This window comes from Macrobrachium nipponense, chromosome 24, assembly GCF_015104395.2.
Source record: "Macrobrachium nipponense isolate FS-2020 chromosome 24, ASM1510439v2, whole genome shotgun sequence".
Classification (NCBI taxonomy): Eukaryota; Metazoa; Arthropoda; class Malacostraca; order Decapoda; family Palaemonidae; genus Macrobrachium; species Macrobrachium nipponense.
In genome coordinates, this window is record NC_061091.1 from 66,850,135 (window position 1) to 66,863,205 (window position 13,071).

Sequence of the window (13,071 nt, forward strand, 5' to 3'; positions counted from 1 at the left end):
TTCGGAAAATGTCTAGAGGACGAACGAACGCTCCTTCCCCTTCTTGCGGACTCTGAATAGAGAGGGGCTCTCTTCTCTCCCCGGAGCTCTTAGTCGCACGAATTCTCTCACGAGAAATCCGCGAATCAGGCTCCTGATGCTTGCCATGAGAGGCAAAATCGTCTCTAGCAAAACTCCTGGGAGAAACTCTGCTCGTAGGGAGTTTCCGATCCCTGTCATATGCGACTAAGAAGGTCTCGCTGAGGGGACGGAAAACCTTTCAGGCGAGGAGCGTCTGCTAAAAAAGCCAGGACGCTTACTCTCTGATGCTCCCCTAACAGAAAAAAACCTTCTTGATGGGAAGAGAAATGTCTTTCTTCCTAGAAGAGCCTTCAGAAAAGAACTCCCACTAAGGCAGACAACTGCTGTTGGAGTCCTACCAAGACTTCCTTCGTCTTGTGTGATAAGTCTTCCGGAGAAGAGTCAGGAGATCTCATAGCTCTCTTCTTACGAGCAGGCGAATACTCCGGAAAAGGCTCAGGACTGGAACGCAACGCTTCGCTTGCTGGCGTCTTCCAGGATCTCTTAAGAGACGAAACTTAGCGAAGAACTCCATCCTCTTCTGGGAGACGAAGAGTCTGAGTCCGAAAAGCACTTCCTGAGGACGCTTTTGCAGTAGCTGTCCTTGGCAGCCTGGGAAGCGGCTACAGGATCTGCCGAAGGGACGCCTGACCGTTGGGAATACTCTCACATCCCCCTTGCGGCTTTCGACATTCCTCCTCCCTTGGTCATGGAGTCTGAAAGAGGTCTTAGGCCTAGGAGCCAATGCGGAGTCGGTCAGATGCCCCCCTCCACTTCACTGGGGACAACTGACAAATCACTGCACACATCACTGCCTTGTTACCTCTCCTTCATTGCTTGCAGTTGCGATTTCAAGCTGATTATTGAGGCTTCTCATTGCAGCCATTTCCGTAGACGCATCTACAGGTTCGCTGCTGGGGGAAGGGGCTGAAACCAAACTATGAGCAGGTGAATTACTAGAAAAGTTAGGAGCTACTTTCCTGTTCATTAGAGCAGGGATCTACTTGAGCTTCTGATGGAAGCCCTCCTAACTCTATCTTTCTCAAGTTTCCTTACATAAGAAGCCAAGGTCTTCCATTCCACTTCCGTTAAGCTCTCACATTCCAGACAGGTGTTAGTCTCAGAACAATCATTCCCCCTACATTTTTTACAGACTGTGTGAGGATCCACCGATGCTTTCGGTAGCCTCACCTTACATTCCTCTTTCGCACACACCCTAAATACAGGTGCCACGTCAGACATTTTAAAGAGAATCCAAATCAAAATCCAAAAAACGGTCCACGATAAGCGTATACCAAAACCAAAGATCAAAGTACATCACCAAAAGACAGATAGATAATCCTCGGCCAACGAGAAAAGAATTCCAATGCAGGAGGTACCAACAACGATGTTGTTGCTACCGGCGACAGAAAAATTCTGGTTAGGAAAAAACCGGGGGGGGGAATGGTTCCTATTCCCGCCACCCAGCGGGCGGGAGTGGGGGGCTGGTGTCACCTGACCTACCTGTCGCGTGTGCCGCGAGTTTTGAATTCTGTCGGGACGTCAGAGACTATAGCTAAGTATATATCTGCCGGGGAAGTTGCATGTACAAAATTGATTTGTGATTGTCTGTTTCAATCACAACCCTATAGATCATCATAACTATTGGTTATTCTGTTCAACCGAGAAAAGATCCTGATATCTACCCCTTTTCATGTCTGATAGTACATACAATGTTACGAAAACTAAATGTCTTCTTTATTAGCAGCAATTTGCACATGTCTGAAGTCACTGCTGCCGATCCTTTCCTTCCAGTCAAACTGTCACTGTCTTCATTCACTTTTGCTTAACTGCCCGATATCTTTCTGTTACTTTTAAGGGTCCTAGCCATATGGTCCACCTCTGCCCTCTGTTACTTACTACCATCTTAATCACCTTCATAAACCCGTCCATCGTCCGATCCGTCCAATCGTAGTTAAATCACGTCTATCCTTAAGTCATACTTGAGCACCTAATCAAACTCTTCATTAGTGTTTAAATATTATCAACTACCAACTCATCAATATTCATCACTGTTATACGTATAAGCCTTCTGTATTTCTTAACCATATCACTGGCAGGTAAATGAGCCAAAGTTCAAGGCAGCTGCGGTTTCTGAGCATCCAGTCGAATACACTGATAGGAAGTACATATGTATACAACATGTGCTTCTATACGAAAAAATCAGAGAGGACGGAAAGGACTCACCTGCTGCTCAACTGATCTAACAAAACCTCTGTTGGAAGTAACAGTAATAGCCTTGAGAGCTTGACCTGTACCAAAGATGATCCTTGATAATTTCCTTACTTTCCCTCCAATCTTTACCTGATTCTGAAAATACAAACAATTATTGAAGTAATAATTGGCATCCTCGACATGGTCTTATTCATTTATGAGCTGAGAACCTTCAAATTTCAGTGTTCCAGTCACTGTTAAAAAAAAAAATATATCAAGACAATTTTCAACATATGGTGCTCTTAAAAGATTTAACATTCTCAAAGACAACAATGTCTGTGAGAACAGTAATACATAATAACCATAGCTGGAAATACTACTACGTACCTTCAAACTTTCTGAAACACCCAAACCTCAGGCATTACAAATTTGTCAAAAATAGAAAGTAGGGAATTCAGGGACAAACTACAGTAGTTATCTCAGTATAATTAGATTATTCAATAGTATACAGTAGTTGTTTTAGATTAAGCAGGCCTCATGCTAGCACAGGCTCTTGTTCCATGAGACACTCATATGATTCAATAAAGCTTAATGCCTTTACAAGACACCACTTAAAAGTGTGCCTCATGTGGCAGACTAAAGATGGTTCTTTATTGCATTGCACCACTCTTTTTGGTGCCCTGCTGCACTGCTTAATGCAATTTACCTCCATCCATGCCCAGCAATCTGTTCCCAACTACCTGTCTAACTTTTTGAATTTGAAACTTTTCCATTTTCAGTTCTAATCTGATACATAACCATCTCAGTAAACCCAATAAGTATTCACTAACATGACTCAGTAGTTTCATTTAACAATTTTGTAATAAGAATAGATACAGATATGTAAGAGATTATAACTATGGTAGTTTGCCATCTAACAATCTTAACAGTGGTGATGAATGTTTACACATTACTGAAACTTTCCAATTAGGGTCTCAGTTTTACATAGAAAGATCTATTACAAGTAACACTATGCAGTACTTGCAAATGATTTGGTCAGACATTTTTCATTTGGAGTTAATAAAAAATGTTCCCAAGAAGAATCCACCAACTTGAGATATGCCATTACATGTAACCAACACATCAGTATGAAAAGTCATATCTACTTAGGTATGTGATAGGGTTCAAACACTTTTCTATACAACTTATCAATAAATATACATTGCATCACTGTCCCCCTCCCAACCAATCAACTGCCACCCACACCAGAAACCCAGGCTCCATTGGAAGCCTTGCCATATCCGTCTCCTTTCCAACAAAGTCAATACTCCTCTTCCCACAAAGTCAGTACCCACAAGCTATCACCTTTCCCTTACTTCTTACTAAACCTAACGAAAATAACAATTTGTCAAAAATTGTATTTTTCCTAACTATACAAACCTGAGGTCCTTTAACAATAGGAAGGTACTTAGCGGCAGCTGAACCGGTCGTAAGCTTTGAACAAGGGGGTTCGGTAGTTTACTTCTCCGGCAGTTGGTGGTCAGCTCGACTGCGAAGAGAGGATTCACTTTGCTTTAGGCCCAGGAAATGCAGAGTGAGGGGTGGCATGATGTGGGACTATGTGTAAAGGACCTCAGGTTTGTATAGTTAGGAAAAATAAAATTTTCGACAAATTGTTATTTGTTCCGATACGTATACAAACCCTCGGTCCTTTAACAATAGGAAGACTCACTTATTGTTGGTGGAATCTAAGTCTTATGAACAGACTGGTTCGTCCGACCTTGGTTCCCTCCCTGGTCATAAGAGCAAAGGGAGGGATCCTAGCCTCTGCCCAGCTGATCGGGGTGTGCACCGCAGGATCAGTGGCCAGACTTCTGGACCAAATTTATAAGAGGGAGGCGAGACTTTCCCTTCATTTGGGCCATCTGATCTACCTTTCACCCCATGGGATTTATCTATTCTAGCCGATATCTCTTCTGTATCTGGTGATCGTCGTTGAATCCTTGTCACATGTATCCTAGCTACTTCTCTTAAAGAATCCCCAATGTTTGACTATTATTGTTTTACCCCCGATACTCCCACTACCTGAGCAGGTCCTCTCCCATTCATTTTCATTTTCATTTTCCCTTATAGAATACCTCATCTCCTACCACTGCTTCTTCAAATTTATGTTCTCTGATGTTTTTGTTTAGCGCTATTCTTATTTTATTACAAGACTCATTTTTTATAAATGCTTCTCTGGCCTTGTGCATTGCATTCAGTGTGTCCCTTACCATACCCTCTTCCATCCCTTTTTCTCTGCTTGCAGGACTTGAACTTTCTTCTCCTATTAGGTTAGGCAGTGATAAGGGTTTTTTCCAAATACTAATTGGTTGGGAGAGAAACCCCCATTATTCATTAAACAGTTCCTAGCACTCACTACCCATTTCAAAGCTATGGACCAATCTACTTCCTCTTCCTCCATCATCTTCCTTACACTTCCCTTGATCATGCCTACGGTCTTTTCACATAATCCGTTGCTCCACGGAGATTCTGATGCTGTGGCTAATACTTTAATATTCCATTTTTCTGCCATCCTCCTTACTTTTTTCATTTTGAAATTCTCCCCAAACCCCCATTATCTGACAATATTTTGGAGGGCGCACCAAATATAGCAAAACCAGCACTCAAAAAGTATCTTTATTATAGTTTCTGGTTTTCTTATCTTTTATCCAACAGGCCTGACAATACCTTGTTGCCATATCCACTATTACCAAGAACTTTCTCTCTTCTATCTCTCCCACATCCATCGCTACGACTTCATTAAACGTTTTACTCCAAGAAAAGCCTACTACTGGTTTGGCGGGGTTTCTTTTGTATCTTTTACAAACATCACAATTTTCAATCAGTTCCGTTAGTAACTTTCTTATTTCCTCTTTTTCTTTTTCGATTAACCCATTACTCCATTGTGCTTCCTCTGTTAGCTTCCATATTTTATCTCCACTGCCATGACCAAACTGTAAATGTAATGTTTCTTCCAATTGTGTTCTTAATTTCCCTCGGATTCTTTCCCTTCCAACCCTCCAGTAATAATTCTTCTACCTTCCTCCTCCTTATAGGTACTCTTAAATGACCCTGTTCGTCTTCTCTTCTCCCTTAACTCTACTTTCATTTTCCCCTAATACTTCTATTATGACACACAATTTTCTTTCAAATTTAGGGTCATACCCATTTTACTCATGGTTTGCTTACCTATCAGCCAAGGTATATCACCTTGCAGAATTTCCGTCTTCATATAAAACTTTCTGTTTTTTAGTATCACAAGTATTTCTATTATTCCTCAGGACTTATAAGATGTCTCACCAAAATTAAACACTTTATTAGACTCTGTCCTAGTGTCCCCTCATTCTCCTCAACTCTTACTGACTCAAATCCATGACAATACTGCTAGTCACAATTCCCCGCAAACTGTTGATTTACACCCTGTGTCCAAAATTGCATCAACCACCTCCCACGATGCTTCCACTATTTTATTAACTTCTCCTACATAAACCTCTTCTTCTTCCGTCCCAGTTTCTGTTTTCAGCTTATTTTCTTCTAGTCTTGTTTCAGTTTCTTCCTATTATGAAATTCTGAGGACAATCCCTAGCCCAATGCCAATCTGAGCTGCATATTGCACATACTGTTACCTTTCCTTCTTGTTTATAGGATTTCTACCACCCCTTCCTCGGTTCCATCTTCCCCGATATCTTTGGTTTTCCCGTCCCTCTCCCAGAACTGGCATTGCCTTCTGACGAACCCCACCATTCCCGTTCCTCTTTAGTCCTTAATCCCTCAAATAGTCTTTTCATTGTTTGCGACACTGTTCCGTACTCTAGCTTTTCTTGCCCACAAGCCGAGAAATACCCAATGTTTTGTTTTTTTGATTTTTTCCGTTGAGATTTTGCTTGCTCTATTACATGAATACCCCTTGACTTCCCCTTCAAGCGCGCCTTTCCATTGCTCTTTCACACTCAGATGCTGCCTTCTCGTATCTAATTAAATAGTCCGTCATATTTTCACTAGATTCTCTTCTTATTAGAAGGTATCTTTTTATTCTGCCGTAATTCTCCATTACCGAGTCTTTTAGATAGGCTTTATCTAGTTTCTCTAGGATTAACTTGGACCCTCTGTACCAGTAAGTTTATCTTTATCTAATGCTTCCACTAGCTCTCGGGCTTTCCCTTTTAAGCTCATTCTCATTTCTATCGCCGGGTATTTTGTATCTTCTCCATACAACAATAGCCAATCTTCGGCTTGACCTTTCCATTCTTTGTATTCTTCTTGTATCCCGCTAAACCTAGGACATTCCCTTCTCCATCTAGTAGTCTCCCTTTGTTCACTGTCGGATCCAGGCATCTTTGATCAACAACACTCTGCTACCAGTTTGAATTTTAGCCTAGCCTAACCCCTTTATTTCTTTACACAAATGAATAATCTACCCACCTGTACGCTTTCTCCAACTCCAGTATACTCCAGAAATCCAACCTCCTTAGGAACAAAAACAGCACCAACCAAAGGGGGAACGTTACGACCAAAAAAAACTTTTTCCATTACCAGGTACAGAGAGCTCTCCCATACCAACCACACACCACCAACACGTGCTTTCTACTCCACCGTATTATTGTTTACATCCTGCCGATGCCGCTGCCATCTTGTCTATGACGTCACAGCCTATGACGTCACAACACAACTTAAATACATCAACAGACACCTTCTAGAATCTACCACATGCTGTCCATATATAGGACACCCACCATATTTCAACAATGCATAAAATACCCATAACAATTATACAATATATAATCAGAGTGTACCTCTTATAAATAGCAAATACACAAGAACTAGTTCCTACTTCAAGAGCCAATATGAAGTCATGGGTTTTTCTCTTGTTGGCTTCCACTCTCCCCCTTGTCGGGGAGTGGTGGATAAACACTCCTATCCCTACTGAAAGGGATAGGATGGAGCTCAGTCGTGTAGCTTACCTGCATCTGCTTCCTGTTCAGCGTAGTGATGACCGTGGCCCTCTGCCCACAGGTAGAGGAGGAAGAACGAAGGAGGAAGAGAAGCCAGTCACACTCTCTTTCACTCGTCCATTCATGCAGTCACACAAGGATGCGATGCTGTTCTGTCCGCTCGGGTGCTGGGTAGGCTACACAACTTGTTGAGCAGCCACCACGGGTCCCAAGGAAAAAGTGTCCAAGGACCTGTGGGTAATATCCCGAAGGTAGAAGGAAGTAAAGGTGGTTTGGTTGGCCCAAACCCCTGCCTTCAGAACCTGCGCCATGGAGAAGTTCTTGCGGAACGCAAGGGCTAGACCTATACCTCTGACTTTGTGAGCTCTCGGATGAAGGGTACGGGTGTCGTCACTACCATCCGCGTCGTACGCCCTCCTGATCACCTCACGCAGCCAGAAAGAAAGAGTTCTCGGAAACCTCTTTCTTTGTAACCCCGGTGCTAACAAAGAGGCGTCGACACTCAGGCCTGAGGTGTCGAGTTCTCTTCAGATAGTGCCATAGCGCCCTCACAGGACAAAGCAGCATCTCATCCGCATCATTATCAGTGAAGTCCTTCAGGGAGGGGATCGTGAAAGACTAGAACTGGTCGTCAGGGACCGAAGGATTCTGAGTCTTCGCTACGAAGTTCGGGACGAAATCGAGAGTCATGGATCCCCATCCCCTGGAATGCTTAACATCGAAGGAAAGACCATGAAGTTCCCCTACTCTCTTTGCCGATGCCAGGGCCAGCAGGAAGAGGGTCTTGAGGATCAGATCCCTGTCTGACGACTCTCGCAGTGGCTCGAAGGATCTTCGAGTCAAACTCCTAAGGACGAGAGTCATGTCCCACCCCGGGGGCCTGAGTTCCCTGGGTGGGCAAGACCTCTCGAAGCTCTTCATAAGGAGGAGATATCCACTCCTCGCAGTTTAAGGACTAGGGCCAGGGCGGCTCTGTATCCTTTAACTGTGGAGACAGAGAGGAGCTTCTCTCGGCAAAGGAAAATGAGGAAATCCGCTACCTGCTGAATAGTGGCTCTGAGAGGAGAGAGACCCCGTCCACGACACCAACCACAGAAGACGGACCACTTTCCCTGGTATACAGCTGCAGAGGACTGTCTGAGGTACCCAGCCATCTCTGTTGCTGCGCTGCAAGAAAAGCCTCTCGCTCGCAAGAGATGGTGGATAACAGCCAGCCGTGAAGAGAGAGGGACCGAACCGATCGGTGGTACCATTCTACGTGTGGCTGGCACAGGAGGTTGTGCCTGTGGGGAATCTCTCTCGGTGCTTCGGTGAGAAGAGCCAGCAGGTCCAGATACCAAACAGGCTGAGACCATTTGGGTGCCACCAGGATCAGACAGAGCGGGGGAAAGGCATACAGAAAGAGGTTGTCCTACGGGTGTTGAAGAGCGTCCTCTGCAGCTGCCCATGGGTCTGGCACAACTGAGTAGAAAAACTAGAGTTTTCTGTTGTGCCGGGTAGCGAACAGGTCTACGACCGGTCGCCCCCACAGGTTGAAGAGCCTTTCTGCCACGTCTGGATGAAGGGACCATCCGGTTCCTATCACCTGATCCCGACGGCTGAGCTTGTCCGCTACCACATTCCTCTTGCCTGGAATGTAGCAGGCTGACAGCTCTACCGAGTGTGCCACAGCCCACTCGTGCACCTGCAACATCAACTGATGCAACAGGAGGGTCACTAGGCACCCCATTTGTTGACGTATGCCACTACCGTGGTCTTGTCGCTCATCAACACCACTGAGTGCCCCACCAGACGATCTTGAAACTCTTGGAGAGCGAGAAACGCTGCCTTGAGCTCCAGGACGTTGATGTGAAGGTGCTTGTCGTGATGGTTCCACACACCCGCAGCCAGCAACTCCTCCAGGTGTGCACCCCATCCCTTGGTCGATGCATCTGAAAACAGCAACATCGGTAGGGGGGGGAGTGCGAAGAGGCACTCTTCTTACGAGGTTCCCGTCGTCCAGCCACCAGGCTAGGTCCTGCCTCACCACCTCCGTGAGAGACATGGGGAAGAAAGGTGGGTCTCTTGCCTGTGACCAACACTCCTTTACTCTCCATTGAAGAGACCGCAAGTGAAGACGCCCGTGAGGGACTAGCTTCTTGAGAGACGACAGGTGGCCGATCACAACCTGCCACTGCTGAGCTGGCTGCTCATGTAGGGACAGGAACCGTCCGGCTGCCTCCCTGAACCTGCTGATCCGCGAGTCTGCGGGGAAGACTCGCCCTGCTACCATATCGATCAGCATGCCCAGGTACTTCATCCTCTGCTTGGGCTCGAGATCTGACTTCTTGTAATTCACTATGATCCCCAGATCGTGGTAAAATTCGAGGAGTTGACCTCTGTCCTGTAGCAACTGTGAGCGGGAGCTCACCAGGACTAACCAATTGTCGAGATACCTCAGAAGACGTATCCCTACCGAGTGGGGCCAAGCTGACACCAGTGTGAACACTCACATGAACACCTGTGCGGCGGTTGAGAGACCGAAACAAAGTGCCCTGAATTGGTACACCGTCCCGTCGAGGATGAAGCACAGGTACTTCCTGGAGGATTGATGGATTGGTATCTGGAAATACGCGTCCTTTAGATCCACAGAAAGCATGAAGTCGTTCTCCCCGATGGAATCGAGCACTGATCCTGCTGTTTCCATCGTGAACCGAGTCTGGTGAACGAATCGGTTCAAGGGAGAGAGATCTATCACCGGGCGCCAGCCCCCCGAGAACTTTTCCACCGAACCAGGAACGTACGTCTGTAGATAGACCGGGTTGGAGGTGAGGGGTGGCCGAGACTCGAAGGGTAGTAAATATCCCTCCCGAAGGACGTTCACTATCCAGGTCTCCGCTCCGTAGCGCTGCCATGTTGCCCAATGGCTCGCCAGGCAACCCCACACTTCCTGCAGCAGGTGAGGGGGAATGCCATCCCTAGGGTTTCCCTCCTCTCTTCGACTTCTTCTTCCCAGTTCCTCCTCGAGAGAAGGAGGGCTGGTTACGGTCGCTCCTTACAGTTGAAGTCGAAGGCAGAGTCTTTCCTCTCGGCTTCGATGAAGCGATCGTCTTAGCCGTAGAGGAAGCGCTAGCTAAATTCTTGGGCTAAGCCGCAGTCGTTCGAGGTTGCCCAGCCACCTTCGAGACTGCCTGGTGGACTAAGTGGTCACTTTCATCAGTGCGCCATTGTTCCACCGCAGCGTCCACCATCTCTCTGGGGAAGAGAGAGAGGAGGAACTCCACACCAGTCCGTTGCAAAGACCCAAGGCCGCCTCTCGCCCAGCCGCCCTGGTCACTCAAGCGTCCCTACGCCTCAGTACCAGGTTGGTCCACAGGTTACCCGTTTTCTGGTGGGTCAGGTAGGAGATAGCCCTACCTCTATACTGGCACAGTCTCACGAAAGCCGGGTCCCCTTCAGGAGTGATGTTTCCCGAGGAGGCCGCGGCTTTAGACACTGTGAGGGACCACAGGTCTATCCAGGAGACTGCTTGGACTGCTGCCACGGCAGTAGATTCTAAAGCAAGTGCCTCTTGCTGCGAGAACCAGAGGTTCTCCGACAGGAGCTGCTGCAGAGACACCCCCGGAGTTAGCCTAGCTAGCTCCGGGTTAACCTGTTTGGGCGGCAGAGGGTCCTCTGATGGCACGTAAAAATGCCTCTGTCGCGGTAGAGGTGGGGGAAGGAGCTTGGAGGACCTACCGGATCGAAGCGAACCCTCCTGTCCGGAGACAAGAGCGTCCACCTGGCTCATCACACTGTCGGCCAAGGCTGATCGCGGCAGACCCACCGTCGCCCTGGGTTCCTTTTTGGGTCCCCAGAACGACTCCAAACCCGATGTACGTAGGCTCGGAAGGTGGGAGCGGCGATCCTTCCCCGAGGTCGTTGTGCTGACGGATCAGCGCAATAACCTCAGCGAACGACCTCTGGATCTCGGGAGTGACTGCGTCCCGCGGAGACGGACCGTCAAGCCCGTCCAGCGAGAACACCTCCCGAGACCTTCCTCCTTCCACAGGAGGAACCACAACAGACCCCTCATGGTCTCCTCCTGCCACTTGCGTGTACGATCTGGTCGGTCCTAGGACTGTGCCAGGTTCGTAGGGCGTCGTGGTAGGATCGCGAGGAGCGCGCCCCTCACGATCACTCTTGATCGCCTCTCTTCAGAGGAGAGGTAGACCTGACGCTCCCCCCTCGCCCACCGGCAGAACCAGCGTGCTGGGGGGCTGCAGGCGATCGCCAACACGTGGTGGCGATCGAGCTGCAGGCCTGGTCTAGCGGCTCTCCCAGGGAGAGCAGCTGGAACGTGAACAGCGGCGACGATCCCGAGCGTCAGAAGAGCTGCTGCTGGTCCCCCTCTCCGCCCGGTCCCGGTAGGAGCGGCGGTCAGGGGACCGGCAGAGTCCGCTGTCGCGGTGGGAGCAAGGTCTGTCCTCACGGCGCGTGACGCCGCTTGGACCATCCCGAGGGGACCGCTTCCTCGCCTCAGCACGCGGCAGGTCTGGGACCGTTGCGTCAACCTTGGGTACCGGCGGATCGCCACAAGAGCGATCGCTGGCCTGGTGGGGTGTGGGGAGTCACCTGGGCAACTCCAGCCAGTCTTCCGCTCCGTGCCTGGATCCTGGCACCGAGCGGACTCGGTTGCCTGGGTTTTGGCTGCACGGTCACCCGCGGGCGACCGTACACCCAGTACCTCTCGCGAACGAGAGGCCAAGACAGTACCTGCCGTCGAGGCAGAACCTCTGGCGCCAGGCGAGGAGGTACCGGTGTTAGCCGGTACTCCTCCGGTCCCCATCTTCTTCTTCCTTGCGGAAGGAGAGACGGGTCCCGTTCCCGAAGGAACAGGAGGACCAACGGAAGTCCCAACCTTAGAAGTCTCAGAGCAAGCCTTCTTAGGGGGGGAGGAGGCTACCTTCTTCTTCTTCGGCTGTGGGGCCTTAGAAGTTGAAGGGGAAGCGGTGGCAGACGATGAAGATGACGACGACACCTTCTTCCTCTTCTTCTTCTTCCTCAGCTTCCTCAGGACCTACGTCAGGTCTTCCATCCAGGATGGAGCTGGGGCAGTTGCTGAAGCAACAGGGCCCGACTGCACCTGTCCGGAAGGACCTGGGGTGGGGCAGCAACACCACGGGCAGGAACAACAGCAGCAGGAACTGGTACTGGAGCGGCAGCAATCTCGGGAACAGGAGGCGGGACAGGAACCAGCGGCATCCTCTGTACTGGAGGCAGGTCCAAAGGAGAGCTCTTGGGACACCGGAAGTCAGGGGCTGGAGCAAGAGCGGCAAAACCAGGCGGCGGCGTCACGGTATACCTCCTCACCTCTGGCAGCGGTGCCTGAACAGCAGCTGTCGGGGTAACCATGGCAACGTGCTGGGTGCATACCAGGTGCAGAGGAGCAGCGTAGCCAGGGGTGGATACCGTCGTGGTCGTGGTGGTGGTTGGGCTATGAGTTACCGGTCTGGTCTCTCTTGCCAGATGACTAAGCAGCCCCTGAACACTCGGTGTCCCCTGGAGCCCCAGCGAGTACCAGGCCCGGCCGAGATCGTCCCCCGTGGCAAGCAGATCTGAGGAAGGAAGAGTAGTCGGGTTAGTAAGGGGGGGGAGGTTTCCCCTCACCCGGGGTGGGACAGTTCCCACCCCGAGCGAACGGACGACCCCGAATACAACTGAACATTGGGGTATCTAGCCCCTTCCTCCATGCTCGACTGATCGAGAGAGGAGAAGGAGCGAGATATCCCCCCAGAAAGGGAAGGAGCCATACGAGGGAGCTGAGATGGAGGTAAGAAAGAAGACATGTCCGTGACCAAGGGAGTAACAGGAAATCCCTCCAATG

The 13,071-nt window shown here is 49.0% G+C and overlaps 1 protein-coding gene across 3 annotated transcripts in view; it reads right to left on the bottom strand.

Moving 5' to 3' along the window:
- Window positions 1–2,286: 2,286 nt before the first annotated feature.
- LOC135205733 (UPF0415 protein C7orf25 homolog) overlaps window positions 2,287–13,071 on the bottom strand; it is a gene marked incomplete at its 3' end in the record, with an annotated part of 31,503 nt that continues 20,718 nt past the window's right edge. For all 3 annotated transcript variants that reach the window (XM_064236825.1, XM_064236824.1, XM_064236826.1), the window contains 1 exon segment: window positions 2,287–2,409. In XM_064236825.1, coding sequence (XP_064092895.1) covers window positions 2,287–2,409 — 123 coding nt within the window.